Genomic DNA, 22,257 nt, shown 5'->3' on the forward strand with positions numbered 1-22,257 from the left:
CTTTCGGCACTCAACTATTCACCATCTGCCTACTTGAAAAAGCCCCATTTATGCTCACTCTCTGCTTTCTATCCATTAACCAATCCTCTGCCTTAAAATACTACCCCCGATTCCATGAGCCCTTGTCTTGCCTATTTACCTTTTGCCTTATCAAATGCCTTTTGGAAATCCAGGCATACTACATCTACTGGTTCTCCTTTATCTATCCTACTAGTTACATCCTCAACAAACTCTAATAAATTTGTCAAACAGGATTTCCTTTTAGTAAAACCATGTTGATTTGTTCTAATCATACTATGCTTTCCTAAGTGCATTGTTAAGGTTTCCTTAATAATATATTCCAGCATTTTCTCAACAACTGATGTTAGACTAACTCACCTGTAGTTCACTGTTTTCTCTCCCTCCTTTCTTGAAAAGTGGTGCAACATTTGCCAACTTCCAATCTAATGGAACCATTCCCAAATTTAAGGAATTTAGGAAAATTATAGCCAGCACATCCTATATCTCTGCAGCTATCTCTTTCAGAACCTAAGGAATTAGCCACGAGGTCCTGAGGATTTGTCGGATTTTAGTTTCTCCACTTTCGCCAATGCTTTTTCTCTGCTGATATTAATTTCCTTAATTTCCTCACCTTTTTAGCCTCTAGGTTACCATCTATTTCTGTTCTGAAACTTGCATCTTCTACTGTGAAGACAGACACAAATTATTTGTTCAGTGCCGCTGCTATTTCCTCATTCCTCATGATAATTTATCCTGTCTCTGCTTTTAAGGGGCCAATGTTTATTTTAGCTACTTTCTTCCTTTTTATATACAGGTACTTATAAAAGCTCTTTCAATCTGTTTTTATTTCCTGGCTAGTTTACTCTCCCATTGTATTTTTTCCCTTTTTATCAACTTTTTAGTGAACCTCTGCTGGTTTCTAAAACATTCCCAATCCTCAGACTTGCTACTGTTTTTTTGCATCATGGTAAGCCTTTTTAAAAAAATTAATAATATCCTTAAATTCTTGAGTGAGCCATGGATAGATCTTTCACACTGAGATTTTGTTCTTCAATGGAATGTATTTTTGTTGACGATTTTAAATTGTTTCTTTAAATGTTTCCCATTGTTCATTTACCTCCTTACCTTTTAGTGTATTTACCTAATAACCTTAGCCAGTTCTCCCCTCATACCTATGTAATTGTGTTTGTTGAAGTTTAAGGTTCTTGTTTGTGTTTGAAGTATGTCAGTTTCAAACTTAACATGGAATTCAATGGTATTACAACCACTATTTCCCAAGGGGTCTTTTACCACGACATTACTAATTAACTCTGTTTCAATACACAGTACTAGATCTAAAATAGCCCAGATTCTTTCTCACTAATGTCTTTATGTCATCTTTTACTATCAGGGCTACCCCTCCTCCTTTGTCATTCTGTCTGCTTTTCCTAAATATTGTGGACCCTGGAATATTTATTTCATACCCTTGATCACCTTATAACCATATCTCTGTAATGGTGATTAAATCTAAATCATTTATCTCTATTTGTGTCACTAGTTCATCTATCTTATTGCAGACACTTCATGCATTCAAATAAAGAACTTATCATTTCAATTTTTTTACTTCTATTCCCTGAAATGTCCTTATTCGCCGATGTCCCTTCTTGATTATTAGGAATGCTTAAAATTATAAAAAGTTTTGATAGAACAAATAAAGAGAAACTGTTTCTAGTGGCTGAAGGATGGATAACCAGAGGACATAGAATTAAGGTGATACTCAAAAGAACCAGAGACAACATGCAGGAAAGTTTTTTTATGCAATGAGTGTTAACATTTGGAATGCACGGGCTGATAGGGTGATGGGTACAGATTCAATAGTAGCTTTCAAAAGGGAGATGGATGAAAATTTGAATGAGAGTAAATAGCAGGGATATGGGGGATAGAGCGGAGCATGGGACTGACTGGATTGCTTTTTGAAAGATCAGTCACAGACCCGAACTTTGTGCCAAATTCTTCCATGATTCTATTATTATTGGAACAGCCTTGCAGAGACCATGACCAGTAACAGGGATGAAACCATCAAAGATAATGTTATCCTCATACCTCATCCTTCTTTCCGTTCATCTCTGTCTTGCAAGCACAAATCTTGTAAGTGCACACCTCATACTTTACCCCCTTCCCTCACCACAACCTTACCCTTGTTCCTTTTACCTTTAAAATGCCCAAGAATTGCAACTGGCCACACCATGGAGTAAAAACACCAACACCAGTAAAGGCATGTGAAATTCATAACTTTAAATGTGGATTGTGCTTGTATGGCAGTTTCTGAAACTGTCTTTTATTTATTTAAAATGCACACAGATAAACTTTTAAGAACTTAAGGGGCTTGGTGACATTTGCTTAGTCAACACAGGCTATCAAGCTTCCGTAAAGTTCTGAACTGAATAACCATGTGTGGGGTCCTCCCCCCTGGAAAGGACATGCAAAGGCAAATGTAATCTATTGAATTCACAACTGCCATTGTTTGAAGCCTACTCAAAACACAGAGCTAATGGACTCCGAGACTCTATGGGCGAATTGTCCCAGATTTACACAATGTGTGGTAGCATGCAGGAAAAAGGACTTTTTACCCAGCGGTCACAATGGTGGGTTTTCATGCTGTATTGTCCCATTCCCGGCACGTCCCACCTCATTAATAATGCATTCTCGGGAAACATGCCAGATTACTGGCAGGGCAGCCGCTGATGCATCCGCCCTGCCATCATCTCAGGCCTTCAGTTATCTGGGCACCATATTTAAAGGGTGCTCCTGCAGAGAGTTAGCACTCTTCAAGCAATAGGAAGCTGCTGCAAAGTCTTGGCTGCCAAAGTGAGGAAATATGCTACCCCCAAATTTAGCAACACCTCCCTTGGGCGCCGACTGGATGCAGTGGAAGTCTGCTGTGAAATTATCTGCCCCCAGCCTGGGCAAAGACCAGCAAGCAAGGTCAGCAATCCAGCATGGGAGATGGTGGCAGCAGTGGTCAGGCACCAACATCCTGCAAAAGAGGACAGCCACCTAGAGCCAAAAGAGGATGAATGATCTCCTCTGTTCCGCCAGGCTAAGTCACTCTTCTCAACACTCTCAACTCACACACTCTCAGACCCATCACACAATCACAGGGGTCTCACCCACTGCCAGTTCAAGGGACATCACCATTGACTCTCTCATACATACCTTCATCTGCCCTGGGGATCGCGTCCCTATCCCATCCACTCATACCAGGCATCATTCTCATCTGGCCTGGCAGGTGTCCTGCTTATACACTCTCCATCTGTCTTCCTGCTGGACAAGCTGGTGCACAACAAAAAGGAGAGGTCACACACTGGTGGGGAATGCCTGACATCAAGGTCCTCATAGTGTTTGATAATAGTCATTCAGCTGGCCGGCGATGATTTGGACCATTTCCGTGCTGACAGTGAGGTCGATGGTGCTCAACCAAGTGAGGATCCAGCAGTGCAAAATCCATCAGACAACGTTGTTCCGCAGTCCCCTGACATGCACTAATTGTCTCTCCCTGCTTTCGCAGGCACATCAGGGAAGCAGCTGAAGGGGTCTACAAGCCAGGTCCTCTACTCAAGCCCCAAAGACACCTTAGAAGAAGAATCTGATGACACCCTAGTTGAGGACCAGTCACAGCAATCACCCACACTTTCCACCAGCACAGAGACATGCACCTCAGTGGGACTTAGTTTTAGAGTATCCTTGGGGGTCACAGTCTGGTGAGCGCATCACACTGTCTGATCCACAGCAGGTGACAGCAGGGACTTTCCAGGTTTCTGGCACTCGGAGGACTCCTGGAGGCCAGAAATCTGCTCAGTCCTAGCCAAATGAGGAGCCTCTGGACTCGGTCATACCTCAGTTGCTGGAGCTGCAAAGGCACAGGAACATCAGGAAGGGACATCCGCTGCACTCCTCTGATTGTAAGGCATGATGGAAGAGTCTGTCCATCTTCAATCTAAGGTGATAGCGCCAGCGTGCAAATGCACCGAGGTCAAGAGTGGTAGAATGGTGGCCGCCAATGAGACCTTGGTCCAGGGCTTCAGTCCTGCCCTGATGCGCGGGCTGAACAAGGAGGTGCTCCTCCCTTTGCCGAGCCAGATGTCTCCGCCTCTCTCCTTTTTCTCTGTCCCCTATAAGCCATGAAGCATACTGCTAATCACCAGGCTCCACGATATTGATGTTCTCCTCCTGCAGTATCAAAGAGAGAAATGTGAGAGTTAGCATGTCTCCTAAAGACCTCTCTTCATTAAGTCTCCGGCTCCAGCTGCAGGGCAAGGCCCCTTCATGCATGCCAAAGAGTGCTAGCCACCACTTGGATGGCCAGTGTTTAGTACACTTCATGGCTGTCTAAAACCCTACCCACCTCCGCACCATTCCACATTGACCGATTGGAGGCAGCTTCAGCTACTCAACTGCATGCTGTGCTCTCAGCTCAGGCAAAGGCATTATCCTAACCTGCACTGGAAGGCTGCACTGTTAGCTTGAGCCATGAGGGCTTTTGGTCCAAACCTGAATAAAAACATTGCAAAAGGTTCTGAGCATCTCCAACAATGACTGTTCCATGTCAACCTTTTGCAAGGGACTTCTACAACTTGCCCAGTTATCCAATTGTTCTGCAGCCCCCTTAAACCCGCATTGATTTGCAGTCTGCACCTGAGGGTGAAAAATTCTGGAGCATTTGGTGGCATGTTTAAGCTTTTGCACTGCTTGAGTGGGCAGAAATGCTTCAGAGGCCTGACTCCACACATGTCAATGGAACTGTGGGGAATGGCCTCAACTGCAGAAGGATGCCCACTTTTGACAAACTTTTCAAAGTTATGGCCACTTCTCTCACCCTCCCCCCACCCTCACCCCAACCCCCACCCCAGCATGCACTTGTGTATTTCCTTCAGTCTGTGCTGCCGCACCCACAATACCCCAACCCCACCCGCACTGGAGCAATTGCCCCAGCACCACCCTGAAAGTTAACCGGGAAAAGTGACTTGCCTGTGCTCCCCGCTGAATGCACAGCTCCTCTTCCTTGACGTCCTACATGTGATGTTTGCAAACGCTACGCAAGGCTGTGTGCACTCACCTCTGAGTTCTCCTCAAAGTTCAGCTCGCCAGGCACACACCTTTTCGTAAATCACGATGTCCTGAAGTCGTGCCGATGTGAATTCAAATTTGACGTGTGGAGATGATTCCAGCATGTGTACACAATAATGTGCCACAAACTCATTAAAATTAAATTCCCGACATTGGATGGCAGGAGGCACAGCTTGCCATTGATGCAGGGAGGGGAATATTACGCCCTGGACTTACATCACCGGGAAACTAAACTAGGGCCATCTTATGATATTTACTGCTCACGCCGCCAAGCATGCCCGCCGCAAAAGGGAGAAGAAAATTACGGCTTAAGTATATGCAAGAGGGTGATATATTTAATTATGTGTGAACTATGGTGTCACTTAATTCATAATTTGGTCTGCAATACTTATTTTGTGGTTGCTTTTAATTTTAGAATCTCTGCCAAGATGGCAGTAGTAGGGATAAAGAGGAATCAGTAGATGTAATGTGTTTGGATTGCCAAAAGGCATTCAATAAGGTGCCAATTAAAGGTTGCTACACAAAATGGTGACCATGAATCTATAATTAATTGTTGTAAAAGCCCATCTGGTTCTCTAATGTCCTTTAGGGAGGGAAATCTACCATTGTTACCTGGTCTGGCTTACATATGACTCCAGATCCACAGCAATGTGGTTGATTCTTAACGGCTCTCTGAAATGGCCTAGCTAGCCACTCACCGTTGGCACCAGTTACAATGTGGTTGGCTGAGTTCCTCTGCATGCCACTGGGTTCTATGGATTCATCTTGGTAATTATTTTATGATTCCTTCTACATTCGTAGACATAGCCCTCCCACTTCTCCTTTCACAAATAAAGAAAATAGAGAGAGTTAGAACTTCTTGTAAACTGAGTTGAAGGTGGGAAAAACATTGAGTTAGTCTGGGTTGTTTGGGACGGGTTACTGAACCGCTGTTGGGATTTGGACTCTATACTAAGCCCCAGAGTAAGTAAATTCCTGTTGGGGAATAACCTTAGTGGCAAAAAAGAACAATCACTAATTTAGAATGCAATATAAAAATGTTTATTGGACAACAAAGATTAATACTTAACGTTCCACTAATCGAGGCATGGCACAATACACTGTCTTTCCTATGGATCCTGAGGTTTCTGGGGTCTTCACTTCTTCTTGGTTTCTTGAACTTGGTCATTTGTCTCACAATGTCTATTGAGATTTTAACTTAATCAATTTAAATCTAACTTTCTGCAAAACCCATTTTGTAACATTAAGTCTTCAACTCTAATTTCCCAGTTTATCTTAACTGCTATAGCTGCATGTTTCACACCTACTTGCTAAATGCTTTTCTCTATCTCTCTCTCTCTCTCTCTCTCCTTCTCAAGTTGAAAGCAGCTTCCTGACAAAGACTGCTCACTTTTTCTTAAAAACAATATGTTAGTCTGGGTTGTTTGGGATGAATTACTGAACCACTGTTGGGATTTGGACTCTATACTAAGCCCCAGAGTATTAGCCCTAATACTGGATTACTTACGGCAAACCCCAAACTCCAGTGCCAATTACGTTAGTCACTTCTAGATTCTTATGACAATCCGCCACCCATGACAATTTAGTCGCTTTTGGATCCCAGACCTTTGACAATTCTTTTGCAAAAATATACTTTATTCATAAAATATCTGAAAGAATATTACAAAACATTTCAAAATGGCCATCACAAAAATCCAATAATATCTAAGCTTTCCACATAGATTGTGTCACACCCTGAGGTGCTTCAATACAATCAAGGAACATTACAGACATTTCAAAATGGTCATAACAGACAGTCAGACAGTGCAGTGGTATTAAAGTTGTCTTTATAGATCAAGTTGCATTCTGAGGTGCTTCAATACAATTGTGATACATTGATATTCACTGCATACATTCAATGTGAGTCATACAGCCCGAGGGCTCTGTACAATTCCCAATCCCTTGGTGCACTATGGCTGAAAGGTCTTAGACCCACGACCTTTCCCCATTGCGCCTTTGCGGCGGCTGCCCCAAGCTTTAGTGTGTCCCTCAGCACCTAGTCCTGGACCTTGGAATGTTCCAGTTTGCAACACTCGGTCGGGACAACTCTTTGCACTGGAAGACCAACAAGTTTCGGACAGACCAAAGAGTGTCTTTCACCGAGTTGATGATCCTCCAGCGGCAGTTGATGTTTTTCTCAATGTGTGACCCTGGGAACAGTCCTTAGAACACAGAGTCCCATGTCACAGAACTGCTCGGGATGAACCTTGACAAAAACCACTGCATCTCTCTCCAGGCCTTCTTTGCAAAGGCACATTCCACAAGAAGGTGGACAATAGTCTCTTCCCCATCATAGCCACCTCGAGGGGAACGTGCAGAGAGGGTGAGGCAGGCCTTTGACAATTACCCATCAACTGGCAATGTCTTATGCAAATACCAACTTCTGAGCAAGCGCCCTATTACTAACTCCCAGCTTTCTCTCCCAGAAAGAAAGATCCTCCTTAGCAAGTATCTGACACGAATGCTATCCCCTGGCAAGTGTAAAGCCCTAGTGATTCTTCCCTATTTTTATCCCCCCTTTTGCAGGTAGCTTTTGCGACATTTAGTCAAAGTTGTGCACCTGTGTCAATGCAACTAATAACTTTTACTCAAATATTTGCAATTCTTGACCAATGGGGAGAGTGCCCCTAGTTTCCTACAACAAACCAACCTCACCTTTTATGCTTTACTCACAATTCCAGCCCTCAAGTCATTTTTCTAGCCAATCAGCATCCCAGTTTTGGCTTCTGTTTACTGCTAATGCAAGATTCACTGGAACCCAAATGTGCAAATGTACCCCAGCTATAACTCCACATATTCTTTCTTTAAGCTACATTACAATATTTGAGCATTTTAAAGAGATGCCTACTTAAAGACTTCTTTAAACATTCCAATAATACGTACAAATTAAGGCTTTTCATCACTAAGCTTATGGTAATTTAAACCTAATAATTGAACAAAAATGGCATTCTTCCATCACTTTCCAGCTCAAATGGAACAGTAATATAATGTATTTTTACTAAGAGTACTGGAGCTTTTGTCTTTACTTAAAATTATGGTTTTTAAACATTCCTCGTTGCAGTGCAGTTTGCGGCAAAGGCAGGTTGGAAATGAAAGTGAAGTTGGCGCTATCTTGCGGTGATAATAGGTATAAATATATTTGGAGCAAAATGTCAAATACAATGTCAAATAGTGGCCAGCAGAGAGCAGTAGCAATGAGTTAACCCAAACTGGTAAAAGTTTTGTTAGCATCGCATATGATTGCATGGAAATTGGACGTTTGATTTGCAAGTACCGTGGTGTAACATACCATTATTGTGCAGTTGATAAATAGTATGGTGAAAAAAACAGATAAGAAACTAAGTCAAGGATGTGAGATGCACAAATATTTAATCGGTGGCTCAAGAAACAGGGACATGGGAGCTAAGTTGGAGGATAAATACCATTACTGACTACAACATAAACAAAAAATACTGCAGATGCTAGAAATCTAAAATAAATCTAAATCTAAAATAAAAACTGATAATACTCAACAAGTCCAGAAAGATCTTTAAAGCATTTACTGATACCATTACTGAGTTATTGTGGGCAGGCCGTTTGTTTCGATAGCCCGTTTACCTATTGAACTTACCTATTATTTATTATTGCGACTAATATTTTGTTATTTGAAAAAAGACTGCGTCCCACTATGTTAGCCAGGCTGTACTACAGCGTCTATTCACAGGTACGATCCCACTACAGATCAGCACGGGGGCTTTGACCTGCTCCGTTTCCGACCTGGGCCGGTTCACCCCTCTTTATCACACCTGGTGATCCTAGGTTCCCCCAGGAGCACCATATAGATGCTGAACTTAGTGCGGATACCTGATCGGCATAGTCCGCTAGCAGCCCAGAACCCCTGACCTCAAGCAATCCAGCAGCCTCAGCCTCCGTGTAGCCGGATAACAGGCGCGCGCCACCGCGCCCGGCGACCACTACATACGCCGTGGCCCCCTTCAGGGTAGGCAGCCGGTGATGTCACAATGGGGAGGCAGTGGCACGCCCAGGGGGCGGGACTTGCCTCCGCTTTACGTACTGACGCATTTCCGGGCGAGCCACCTCAACTGGCGCAGTCGCAGAGTGGTCGTTCTCTTTCCTTTCTGTCGCCGCCATGGGACGCATGCACGCTCCTGGGTAAGGGGGCCGGTTAGGCCTGGCTCGGCTCAGCTCAGCGGCGCTGCGGGATGGAGACGGCGTAGCACCGCTATGCAGCACAAATGGCGCGAGGCTCTGTTCGCTCAATCGTTGCAGTGTTGCTGCGCGCGGGGGGCGGGGGGGGGGGGGGGGGTGTGCTGGAGGTGGTTAGTCGGGCCGGACGAGGTGGGGCGGCAATGGCGCAATTTCTCTGGAGGAGCGGGCGGCGGAGCTCCCGGGCTGGAGTCACCCGTCCCCCCACTCGCTCTTCACCCACAGCAGCTGAGCACCGTCTGTCCGGGCCCCGCACCCACTTCTCCGTGTAACTCTACAGCTCAGCCACGTTGGCGCCAGGCCTCATGCCTGGGCCTTGCCTCTAGCCCCTGTAACACGAGGCCCCTTGCCCTTGCGGCTGAATTCATGCCCCGGCTTCCAACATGTGCTGTACGCAGCTCTCCTGGCAATGGCCCCGCTTTTCAGACTTTGCCTCGCTTTTGTCCCTCCGGTCCATTTGATGTTACAGCAAAAGCGGTGGCTGCTGGAAGTCTTTTAATATACTGGAAATACCCAGCAGGGCAGGCAGGTGCAAGTATTTCCAGCATTTTCTGTTTACATTCCATCGAAATTAATGCAGGAGAGTGCAACGTTGGAGCTTATCGGTAGTAAGATTTAAATAATGATTGCGTTATTTTGTTTTTTTACAGCAAGGGCTTGTCCCAGTCAGCTTTACCCTACAGACGGAGTGTGCCTACAGTAAGTCAATAGGTTTTGTCCTTCCATAACAATAGCTGGTAGAGGTGGTTTTACAAAAGGGACGTCCTGTTTGACAAAACACTTTTCGAGGATGCAACTAGTCGGATAGATAAAGAGGAATAGATGTAGCATACTTGGATTTCCAAAGGCATTCCATAATGTGCCAGACAAAAGGTCAATACACAAGGTAAGGGCCCATAGAGTTGGGGGTGATATATTAGCATGTACAGAGTATTGGTTAACAGAGAGGGATAAACAGTGCAATTTCAAGTTGGCAGACTGTAATAGTGGAGTGGTGCAAGTATCAGCTGGGGCCTCAACTAGTTACCCATTGATATTAATGATTTGGAGGATGGGACAATAACACTTCTTAAGTTTGCTGATTTGACATGACTCTTGGAATTCAAGCTCTCTGGAGGGTCACAGGCTACAAGGAGCAAGACAGGTTAAATGAGTGGGCAACTTGTAAATGTTCAGAGAGATTCGGGTGTGCTCGTACAAGGAATACAAAAAGTCCATCCCAGAGGATTGTGATGTGCAATCAGTGGATATCTTTAAGGCTGAAATAGAAACATTTTTTGGTGTCTTAGGTAATCAAGAGATGTGTAAAGTTGGTGGGAAAGTGAAGTTAAAGCCCAAGATTAGCCATGATATTGAATGGCAGAGCAGGCCATACGATGATCTGATTTTTTAATGTTCTTATGTCTTATAAATAAATTGTTGACTAATGGAAAAGACTATGGCCATCGACCTGAAACGTTACCTGTTTCCCTATCCATAGTTGCTGCTTGACCTGACTACTACAGCATTTTCTGCTTTTTATCCCACACTCCCACATAATTGTGATGTTTTATGTATCAGAATATAATCCAAAAGATATGACATCTGGGAGGGAAGAAAAGCCAGATTAAAAACCCGTGCCAATTTTGCAGTGTTGGTGGATTCCTCTGCATGACAAATTGTGCGACATAGAATTCTTTTAAATCTTGTCTGGTAGACAGATAAAGATAAATCTGTTTGACTATTAAAGCATAAATGCTGAAAATAATCAGTCTAAACAGGGCATTTATATAACATGTAGAAAACATTGGAATATAATAGAGGATAAGAATAGATAAAATTAAGTCATTAGAAGCAGAGGCTGGCAAAATTGTTATAGGAAATAAGGGAATGGCACAGATGTTGAACAAATATTTTTTTTGTCTTCACAGTAGAAGACAAAGAAATTACATACCAGAAATCAGAGGTAACAAAGGGGCTAATAAGAATGAGAGACTTGAGGAAAATATATTGTAGAAACATGAGCGGCTAAAAACTGACAAATCCCAGGACCTGGTGACCTGGATCTACCTAGATTTTTTAGCAAAGTCCTAATTAATTGGAAGTAACTCTTGCCACGATTGTACATGATTTTGGTGAGACCACATTGGGAGAATTGTGCAGTTTTTAATCTCCATATTTATGGAAGTATATACTTAAATTGGAGATGGTGCAGCAAATATTCACGAGATTGTATCCTGTGGTCACAGGATTTCCCTATGGTGAGTGGCTGAGTAAACTGGACCTTCACTCTCAGGAGTTCAGAAGAACGGAATGATCTCAGTGCAACATAGAAGATTCTAAAGGGTCCTCACAGGGTAGATACAGGTTATTTTCCCTGACTGGAGAATCCAAAACATGGAGGCATGGCCTCAGGATGAGTGAGTCAGTCATTAGAACTCGAGAAGAGATTTCATCACTGAGGGTTGTGGATGTTTGGAATTGTCTAGCCCAGAGGGATGAGGATACCTGTTGTTCACTATATTCAGGACTGAGATCAATATATTTCTGAGATCGAGATATTAGGGTGGGTAGGAAAGCAGCATTGAGGTAAGATCTGATATGAATGGTGCAGCAGGCTTAAGGGGCCACGTAGTCATCTATTTCTTAACTTTCTTGAAAAGTGTATTCGGACAAAAGTAGGAGTCAATAGGAGTGCAAGACTAATACCTGGTAGGTTAGGGTTGGAGAAATCTTGTGGGCCTAGCAATGTTAATATAGATGGAAGTAAGAGGCCTTTGCTGCAAAGGATATCTGGCTGGACAAGAGATCAGAGTTTGCCAACAATCTGTTCAACCTGGGATAGGGGTCGTGAGGGCGTAGAGTCTGGTGTGGGTCAAGGACAGTCGTTTTGGTCTTCCCACTCCTTGCAAAAGTAGGTTTGGATCCTTGTTAGTGCACTAAGTTCCACTGAGCTGCACATAAGAGGAGAGGAGTTGGAGGAGGGTTTGTGATTGACTTTCAAAGACAGCAGAGCGATCTGGAAGATGAAGATAAGTGATCATCATTGTCACAGTATTGTTTTAACTAGGGTGGGTTGTTTCTGCACTATGGTGAAACAAACTTGGATATCAAGTTTGGGAAAGATGGTCATGGATTTGGGAAGGCAGCATTTTCAAGGACATGAGAACCAAGAAAAGTTGGAGATGGGGTCAATTGTTGGGATAAAGCTTTTGATGGGATAATAGCATGATGTAAGAGGAAACAAATTACAATACCAGTCAGCATCTAGTGGATAGTTCTGAAGTGTCCTGACAACTGGAACATTAACCAGACTGTTTTCTGCTCTGCCGACTGATCTTATTTCCTTTTCTTATTTAGGGCTGTCCAGTGTTTACAGCCTGTCAAATATGGGGTGTTTCCAATATTTTAATTGTCACAACTGTTTAAATTTACATTTGCTCCTTTTTCATAAGGTTTAGTGTAATTGAGCTCACATTATTTCTTGCACTTTGAAGCAATTTGTCTTGTCAATGAAATTTAAGAATAGTTTAAACAGGAAAATAAAGCCTTATTTCTGCATTTGATTATATCTACTTTTTTCCCCCCTGCTAGTGGCTCAAACTAACATCTGATGATGTTAAAGAACAGATTTACAAACTGGCAAAGAAGGGCCTGACCCCATCACAGATTGGTGAGTGTACAATTTTAGAAAGTTGTTTGGAATTAGCAGCACAGAAACAGGCCATTTCCCAGCAGGACAATATGAGTAGTCATTTGGTAGTACAGAACTTGAGTACTGCTGAAAAAAGAGACATGTCAAAGCTGTTTGTCTTGTACTCATCAGGACACTACACAAGAATACCAGTATAAGGAGAAAACAATAATTTAATACAGTATGTGAAGAGAGCAGTGTAAATTGTTGTTTTCCCCTTATATTGGTATTTTTGTAAAATGCCTGGATGAGTGCAAGATGAAAAGCTTTGACATGTCTCTTTCAGAAGGCCAATATTACTTAATAGAAAAGCAAAATACTTCAGATCTGAAATAAAACAAAATTCAGGAAATACTCAGCATGTCAAGTATCATCTGTGGCGAGAAACAGTTAATGTTTCAAGGCTGAAGGGTCATCGACCCGAAATGTTAACTCTTGGCTCTCTGCACAGACAATTTTTTTCCATGTTTTTAAGGTGATTACGCTGTTGTGGCTGTGGGGGAAAAAAATACATATGGGATCCTTAACTTTATAAAGTGAAACAGTAGGGGGAAAAGGGGAAAGTTATGCCAAGTCTCTTATAAATTGCTGATTATGCATTAGCTGGAGTTTTATGTCCAATTCTGCACCATTCTTCAGGAAGCTTGTCACGGTCTTTGAGAGGGTGCAGAGATTTCCTAAAATAGTGCCAGGCTTTGGTGATGTGAAGACTACAAAAGATGGGATTGGGGTTGTTCTTTGAGCAGAGAAGGTTAAGGGAAGATTAAGAGGTGCCCGACATTGAGGAATTTTGATAAGCTTACATAGGGAGAATTCTTTCACTGGGGTGGGGAGGGGTGCTGGTGAAGTTGATAACTAGAGGATGTACATTTAAGATAATTGGGGGGGTGGGGAGAAAGTGAGCCATGGCCAGGAATGCACTACACAAAGGGCTGGTGGGAAATAGATTTAATAGCAACTTTCTGAGGGAGTTGGCTAATGACTAGAAATTGAAAAAATTGCAGGGATATTAAAAGAGCAGAAAAATGTCATGCCCCTTAATTAAGCAATTTCTTACACTGTATAATCAGCTGGAATGCTGGTTATGCTTTTTTTAAAACTCTCTAGTTTCCAGAAAAGGTCCACAAGAAAAATAGAATTAGTTAGTACTGTAGCCTGACTGAAATAAGCTTTCTAACTTTCCTGCTCTGAATGAGTGTCAACTTGGTACATAAAACCTTTAAACTCATGGCATCCTGCTTTTTCAGTTCTGCCAAAGTGTATACTCAGAAGTTTTTTTGTTTAGTGGTACAGTCGATATAGTACGTTAGCCTGTTAAGGGTTTAAAACGACGTTTTTTGGCCAGTTTTCTTATTACTTTGTGTAAGTGTTGATTGCTAACTGGGATCTTCATTCCCCTTCCGTCTGATTGTTAACCCACTGAGCTTGTAATGTTGGCAGGGTATTTGGAGCAGGTTGTTGGATCAGCTCATCTGCTAATCTTGATTTTAGGCAGGAGATTTCAGGCCTTTGGTAATTTGAGAATTCAAAGTTGTATCGCTTAAAACCTGTTTAGTGATTTTTAACTTTCAGAAAAGCAAACAATTTTCTGTATTGTAGCTGTGTATGCAAGTACTTTCTATACACCTGAATCTAGTTTAATGGAGCATTGTCATATCTTTTCACAGTATTTTACTTAGCTGTGATCTAGTGAGACAATTATCAAGCTAAGTGATTTGCTCACAGTGATGACTGTTTTTCCAACCATTCGCAGTTTCCCCCAGAATGGACTGGCCGCATGTTGGTTCAACCTTCCTTGGATGTCTGAGTGAGCATTTCAGAATGTCTGACCACTGTTTGGTGTCAGGGAATACAATTGGATATTCTGGATTTTTAGAATTGGTATTCTAGGTAACGTTTTGAGAGGAATTGCCTTTCAGCTTGATCAGTTAAAGTTGGATAAATTAAGGAAGAACTGAAACCTATCTTTCAGGTGTGATCCTTAGGGATTCCCACGGTGTTGCCCAGGTGCGTTTTGTTACTGGGAACAAGATTCTCAGGATCCTGAAGTCTAAGGGACTTGCTCCAGACCTTCCAGAGGATTTGTACCACTTGATCAAGACTGCTGTGGCTGTCCGCAAACACTTGGAGAGGAACAGGAAGGTTAGTATGCTATTCAAAATCTACTTGCACTTCATTCAACACTAATTTTTTTTGAGGGCTTTTTACAGCCAAGCGGACGGCATAACATAACATAATTTGGGACAGAAAGCAGTTTAAGAGCAACTTGGGGGAAGGGGGGTTCACTGGATGCATGTTAGAGTAAGACTGGGATAGTTTGGCTTGATTTTAAAACCATGATTAAAATTTCAAGTCTACTGTAGAGCATTGAAGCATGCGTATTACCAACATTTTGAATTTTATTTAATTCTAATGCATTCTTAAAAGTTGCAAGCCAAATTTTGACAGTGAAGATCAGCTTCCTTTTTGGTAATTTGCATGTATTTAGCTCACAATGATGAATGTTTTATCCACCATTCGCAGTTTCCTCCAGAAAGGGGTTTCTCCCTAATGTTGGTAAATCCTTCCTTGGATGTCTGAGTGAGCTACACAACTATTTCTGACTTATCAGTTTCAGGTACTTATGGTGCCTGAAGCCACCAATAATAGAGTAAGTGGTTGCCCGTTAAACAGCACAAATAAATGCTTAGCACTCAGTCTGAACAGTGTGATATTTTTACTGCAGGATAAAGATGCCAAATTCCGTTTGATTCTTATTGAAAGCAGAATCCACAGGCTGGCTCGTTACTACAAGTCCAAGAGGGTACTTCCTCCCAACTGGAAGTAGTGAGTATTTAATACATATTGTATTAGGAGTTCTACTAACCAAATCTGTTTTGAACATATTAAAATAGACTGGCCTGTAATATAGACTGAAATATGTGCTTTTGGGTTTGGCTCACAATGATGACTGTTTTATCCAACCATTCGCAGTTTCTTCCAGAAAGGGATTTACTCTTTGTGTTGGCAAATCCTTCCTTGGATGTCTGAGTGAGCTACACACTAAGATGAGACAAAAAGTCAAAATTAGATACCAAGAACAGCAAATAGAGAGGAATGGAATCTCAAAATTGGCTGGGTGAAATTAAAAAAACAAATTGGGGAAACAGAGGGCATCAGTAAAATCAATGAAAACTCAATGTTTAAAAACACAAAGATCAAGAGGAAAGGGTGGGGCCCATTAAAGACTAAAAAGGTAACACGTGAGGAGGAGCAAAATGTTCCTAGTGAATATTTTGCATCTGTTTTTATAGAAGAGTGGGATGAAGCAGATGTTGTAGTTTGAGGAAATATTAGATAGGTTAGGCATAGTGAAGGTGGTACCAATTGAGGCTTTTATTATCCTTGAACATGGAAAAATTACTGGGCCCAGATGAGATGTATCCCAGGCTGCAAAGGGAAGAAATAACAGGCTCTGACTACCAATCCTCTGTCTACAGACCTGGTGCTAGAAAACTGCTGTCATTGTACTGTTTTTAAAAAGGGAGGAAGGGTTATCCTGAATAATTAAAGGCCGTCAGCCTAAGTTTGGAGGTGGGAAATTTATTGGAAAAGGTTCCAAAAGGTGATAAAATTGACATTTACGGAGAGACAGATTAATAATCAAGCACATTCAGTATGGATTTGTTAAAGAAAGGTGTGCCTGAATACCATAATAGAATTTTTTGAGGAAGTAATGAGATTTGATGAGGGTAGTGGTGTTTGATGTAATCTACATGCATTTTAAAAGTTTTTGTTCAGTGGCAGGAAGCCAAGGATTATGGTTGGAAGATGGATTAAACTGGATAGCTTTTTATCAGCTGGTATGGTCACAGTGGGCCCAATGACCTCATATGTTGTAAATCCTTGTGCAAGTGTGGACAGTGATATGTAGGGAGAGAACTTTGCATCCCTTCAATGAGCTTTGTCAGTTTGTTTTTACGCAATGGGCTAATACTGCATTTTTTTTTCTCTTCACAGTGAATCCTCTACAGCTTCAGCACTGGTAGCTTAAGAAGTTTCCTTGTTGAAATAAAAGCATTGTACGGTGATGCCAGAAATCTGAAAAAAGTGCTAGAAAAACTCAGCAGGTCTGGCAGCATCTGTGGAGAAAGAAAATATTAACTTTTTTCTCTCCACAAATGCTACCAGGCCTGCTGAATTTTTCCTGCACTGTTTTTATTTCAAGTTTCTTCATTTGGACTTTATTGGACCTGAAAAATAAAATGTGTATGTTGTTACAGTTAGTCTGTCTGGTTTTATTGGTTAATTGAGACTTTCCTATTTCCTGAAATCATTTTTGTAGTTTTACATGAACAACATTTCAATGAGGTTGGGATCCATATTTCATGCATACAAAAGTTTAGGTTTGTTTCAATTGGGTTAGGTTAGAATTTAACAAACCAGTTCTGCATATGAAAGATTGTAAGCCTGGTTCTGGTGTGTATCATTAGCCTCTAATTTGGACATGAGCAACAATAATTCTATTAAGGAACAAGGGAGTGGGGGAACATTTTTGCATTGTTTGCTGTCTTGAGGGTAAAGGGAAACGTTGCAAATTTGAGTTTTAAGTAGTAGAAAATATTGATGTGTAATAAATGTACAGGATACTTTCTACACTCAAAGACCATGGCATTGGCAAGTACTTTTTTACTGATTTATTGTGTCCAGTGCCACTGCTCTGTAACAAAATGGAAATAAGGGGAGTAAGTACTCTGTACATTTATCATAGGATCTTAGAGCACAGAAAAAATTGGGAGTAAAATAGAAGGGCTGCTACCTGCAGAACATACATCCTGAGTGTTACTTTGGCAGTTCATAGGTGACTTTAATCATCTTGTAGATTGGGAAAATCAAATTAGCAGAGGAAGCCACAAGCAAAAATTCAGTGTATTTGGGACAGTTTACTAGAACAATATGGATCCAACCAGGGATCAGGCTATTTTGGATCTGATGATATGTAATGAAGGCAGGTTTAATAAATGATCTGGTAACAGATCTAGGAAACAATGACCATAACATGGTAAAACTTAGTATTCAGTTGAGAGTAGAGTTGGCTGGAGTGGACAGGGGAATGAATCAAGCAGAAAACAGCTGCAGACATCGAGAAAATAGTTCATGCCTCACAGCAAAGCTATATCCCAATGAAGGAGGATACTAGGAAGTGGTAAATCAGCCATGGTCAACCAAGGAAGTTAAGGTAATATCAAGTTGAAAGAAAAAATATACAATGAGGCAAAGATTAGCGGTAAGCCAAAGGATTAGGAAAGTTTTAAAAACCAACAAAAGATGACCACAAAAATCTAATAAGGGGGGAGAAAATAAATTTTGAGGGTAAACTAGCAAGTAAAATAAAAATACCCAGTAAGAACTTCTTTAAATATATAAAAAGTGAGAAAGAGGCCAAAGGGAACATTAGGCCCCTTAGAGAATGAGGCTGGAAAAATAATGGAACCAGGAAATAGCAAAGGAGTTGAATAAATACTTTGCATCACTCTTCACAGTAGAAGGCACTAATAGCATTTCAAAAATACTAAATAGTCAAAGGGCAAAAGGTAGGGAGGAAATAAATACAATAACTTATCACTAGAGAAAAAGTATTAAGGAAACTGAACTAAAGGCTGATAAGTCCCCTGCACCTGATGGGTTGCATTCTTGGATATTAAACAAGTAGCTACAGAGATAGTGGATGCACTGTTGATAATCTTCCAAGAATCCTTAGATTCTGGGAAAATCCCAGAGGATTGGAAAAACTGCCAATGTAACACCCTTAATGGAAAGGGGTGAGAGATAAAAATAGGCAACTATAGGCCAGTTAGCTTAACATATGTCACTGGGAAAATGCTAAGAGTCTATTATAAAGCATGTAATAGAGCATTTAGAAATGCATAATATAGTAAAACAGCATAGCTTGATAAGGGGGAAATCATGCCTGACTAATTTGAATTCTTTGAGGAGGTAACAAGCAGAATGGATAAAGGAAAACCAGTAGATGTAATATATTTGGATTTCCAAAAAGCATTTGATAAGGTACTGCACATAGGCTACTTAAAAGGATAAGAGCCCATGGTGTTGGGGTTAGGATATTAGTATGGATAGAGGATTGGCTAACTAATATAAGACAGATTTGGGGTACGGGGGAGCATTTCCAAGATGGCGTCCTGTAACAAGTGGAGTGCCAAAGGATTAGTGCTGGGGCCATGATTATAATATAAATGACTTGGGTGAGGGAAGTGAATGTACTATCACCAAATTTGTGGATGACAAAAATAGGTGGGAAGGCAAGTGGTGAGGATGACACAAAGTGCCTACAGAGGGATATAGACAGGTTGAATGAGTGGGCAAAAACTTGGCAAAAGGAATATAATGTAGGAAAATGAGAGGTTATGCACTTTGGCAGAAAGAATAGAGCTGAATATTATTTAAATGGAGAAAGACTGCAGAGAGCTGCGGCACAGGGATTGGGGGTTCCTCGTGCATGAATTACAAAAAGCTAACATACAAGTTCAGCAGGTAATAGGGAAGGCAAATAGAATGTTGGTCTTTATTTCCAAGGGAATGGAGTGTAAAAATAGGAAAGTCTTGCTAAAACTATACAAGGCAGTAGTTAGACCACACATAGAATACTGTAAACAGTTTTGGTCCCCTTATCTAACGAGAGATATACTGGCATTGGAGGGAGTCCAGAGATAATTCACTAGGTTGATCCCAGGTATAGAGGGATTTTCTTTTGAGAAGTTGTGTAGACTGGGCCTGTATTCATTGGAGTTTAGAAGAATGAGAGGTGACCTTATTGAAACATATAAGATTCTTAGGGGGCTTGTCAGGGTGGATGCTGAGAGGCTGTTTCCCATTCTGGCAGAGACTAAGACCAGAGGGCATAATCTCAGAATAAGGGGTCAATTAAGACAGAGATGAGGAAGAATTTCTTCCCTGAGGGTGGTAAATCTGTTGAATTCTTTACTGTAGAGGCTAGGTCATTAAGTATATTCAAGTTTGAGATAGACTTTTTTTAATAGGGAGTCAAGGTCAATGGGGAAGAGGCAGGAAAGTGGAGTTGAGGATTATCAGATCAGCAATGATCTCAAATGGTGGAGCAGACTCGATGGGCCAAATGGCCTACTTCTGCTCCTACGTCTTATGGTCTATCACCGCTGGTGCAATTCCAGAGTTGCAGTGGAAAAACAAATGATGATTCGGATTTAGATATTGTTTTTCATCACAATTGACATACCAATGGGCTTTACAGTCAATTTGATACTTTTGAAGTCTTGTGACTTGGTTGCATTGTTAAAAATGTTTTAATTTCAGAAGTTGTCAAAATTCTGCTTGAAATGTACAAACCTGACACACTGGCCATTGTATATAATGGGCAAATAGGGTTTGAGGAATAAGCCCACCATAAACAATCAGAACTCTTCTGAGGTTTTTGAGCTTGGAGAAAGGTAAGTGGATGTTATTCTCATTTACAGGTGTGGGGGGAGGGGGGAGGGAACAGAAGAGGATAACCTCATACTGGTTCATCACTATGGCTGTCATGAAGATATTAATGTATACAATGTTATTGGAAATTGTTTTAAATTGGACTTGTAGTAAGATCTGTGTCTGATTGTGTGTGTATGTCTTAACTGGATTAAAGCCAGCTAGTCTGGGTGATTTGATGTATAATAGATTTGAGATATTAAACAGTAAGGTAGAGGGTACATTTGTATTTTGTTGAATACACCATTCAAAGACTGGGGGTGAAATCTTGCACCAAGCTAGGAGACACCAAGCAATATGTTTATATGACTAATAAAATTGGTTCTATGAAAGGGATTTTATTGTCAGAAGAGGTGGAGTTCAGGGCCTGGTGAAAGAATGGGAATTTGCATTCAAAGGGAAGGCTAGGCGTATACAGTAAAGAGTTTTGTATGTGTAAGTCAGAGGTATGTAATATCTGAGCAGCCTGTAAGCCCTACAACTCTGCAAAGGAAAGAAAAAGAACCTCATTTTGAATGCGTAAGATACAATGTACTTTGCCTGGTGTCTGTTTAAGTCTATGGGTTATTGTTTCCTTGGTGAAGATTTACCTAGGAGTGATTAATTTGGGGATTTGTTTAAAAGTTATAGTAGTAATTTGTAGACATGTGTATGTGTTTAACTTCTTGTTCAATTAATAAATGTTTAATTTAATTTATATTTTAAAATCCTCAAGACTTCGTGGGTTGCATTTCTGAATTCAGAGCTGCATCTCAAACATACCAATTGAAACTATAGATTATGACAGTTGTTTAAATTTTCCCTCTGGGATTTTAAATAACTCTGCCTTTACCAACTGCTGTGTCATAACAATGGGACATGAGGATTTTTGGGTAACAGGCGAGAGTGTGTAAGCTGTCTCCTAGACTTTTGTTTCATTTCAGTTATTGGTGCTTTCTTCGAACAAAAACTATTTCAAAAGCATAACATTATGGATGCTGGAAATCAAATAGAAGCAAAAAGAAGGTAGAAACATTGCTAGAGAGCGATACAGTTACTATTTCAAGTTGACCTTCCATTAGAATTGGAAGATGAACAAGTTTTAAGCAAGTACAGAGTGGGAAATGGGCAGGAAAAAAAGTGGAGGACAGGTCTAATTATGTGGCATAAGTGGTAATGACAAAACAAAATCCAAGACTTGAAAACAAATTGGATATGAGCTTCTATCAGGGATCTTGGATAACAATCAGTAACATATTTCTTTTGTCCTTCCTAACTCAGAGATTGTGGTCCCCTTTTCCAGTACAGCTTGCATTTAATGCATTAAAATGTCCTGAAGTGCTGTGGGATCAGAATCCACTCCACCCGGACCTTATGAAATATGAAAAAAAAACCAAAACCTACAGACACACAAGTGTAAATAAAGGCCAAACCTCAACACAAAACATGGAGGCAGGCTATACTGTAAGGGGTTAATTTCAGATCTTCCAACAGAACTGATGCGATTAAAGGACTAGGAATGGGGACATTATCACAACATTACTGCCATCTTGTAATAACCCAATTAAGAAAATTGAGGTCATTGTTACAGCCAAACAGCCCCAGACAACAGCATTCACTGCAGTCAATGAAGGAGGGAAATTCTCACTCATTCACTTTTTCAGAACCACTTTATTCAATTCAAGGTTGCAGGGAATTGGAGCCTACCCCGCACTGGGCAGGGGTACACCCAGAATGAGACATCATTCCATCAC

At 41.2% G+C, this 22,257-nt stretch overlaps 1 protein-coding gene and 3 non-coding genes across 5 annotated transcripts; all 4 read left to right on the top strand.

The window, feature by feature from the left end:
- The first annotated feature begins 9,194 nt into the window (after positions 1-9,194).
- rps13 (ribosomal protein S13) lies at positions 9,195-17,283 on the top strand. 2 transcript variants are annotated; one of them, XR_005944178.1, is made up of 7 exons: positions 9,195-9,297; positions 10,002-10,050; positions 12,925-13,003; positions 14,997-15,166; positions 15,750-15,850; positions 17,024-17,114; positions 17,198-17,283. XR_005944178.1 is itself a non-coding variant. In XM_041197041.1 (6 exons), the coding sequence occupies exons 1-6, from the start codon at positions 9,275-9,277 to the stop codon at positions 17,055-17,057; spliced, it is 456 nt and encodes a 151-aa protein (XP_041052975.1). In that variant the 5' UTR covers positions 9,195-9,274; the 3' UTR covers positions 17,058-17,283. The 2 variants fall into 2 exon arrangements, 1 of the variants encoding a protein (XP_041052975.1); XM_041197041.1 differs by having other exon boundaries at positions 17,024-17,283.
- Positions 14,744-14,835, top strand: LOC121283659. Its single transcript, XR_005944308.1, has one exon. It is a non-coding gene; the product is annotated as a small nucleolar RNA SNORD14 (small nucleolar RNA).
- LOC121283657 lies at positions 15,514-15,608 on the top strand. Its single transcript, XR_005944306.1, has one exon. It is a non-coding gene; the product is annotated as a small nucleolar RNA SNORD14 (small nucleolar RNA).
- Positions 15,963-16,058, top strand: LOC121283658. Its single transcript, XR_005944307.1, has one exon. It is a non-coding gene; the product is annotated as a small nucleolar RNA SNORD14 (small nucleolar RNA).
- Positions 17,284-22,257: the final 4,974 nt, after the last annotated feature.

Source organism: Carcharodon carcharias, chromosome 10 (genome assembly GCF_017639515.1).
Source record: "Carcharodon carcharias isolate sCarCar2 chromosome 10, sCarCar2.pri, whole genome shotgun sequence".
NCBI classification, from domain to species: domain Eukaryota; kingdom Metazoa; phylum Chordata; class Chondrichthyes; order Lamniformes; family Lamnidae; genus Carcharodon; species Carcharodon carcharias.

What these genes read in the sequence shown, in the direction of transcription:
- rps13 (XM_041197041.1), top strand. Translation starts at nt 9,275, where the DNA reads ATGGGACGCATGCACGCTCCTGG. An exon ending in GGACGCATGCACGCTCCTGG is followed by an intron (nt 9,298 to 10,001) that starts GTAAGGGGGCCG and finishes GTTTTTTTACAG; the next exon opens with CAAGGGCTTGTCCCAGTCAG. An exon ending in CCTGACCCCATCACAGATTG is followed by an intron (nt 13,004 to 14,996) that starts GTGAGTGTACAA and finishes CCTATCTTTCAG; the next exon opens with GTGTGATCCTTAGGGATTCC.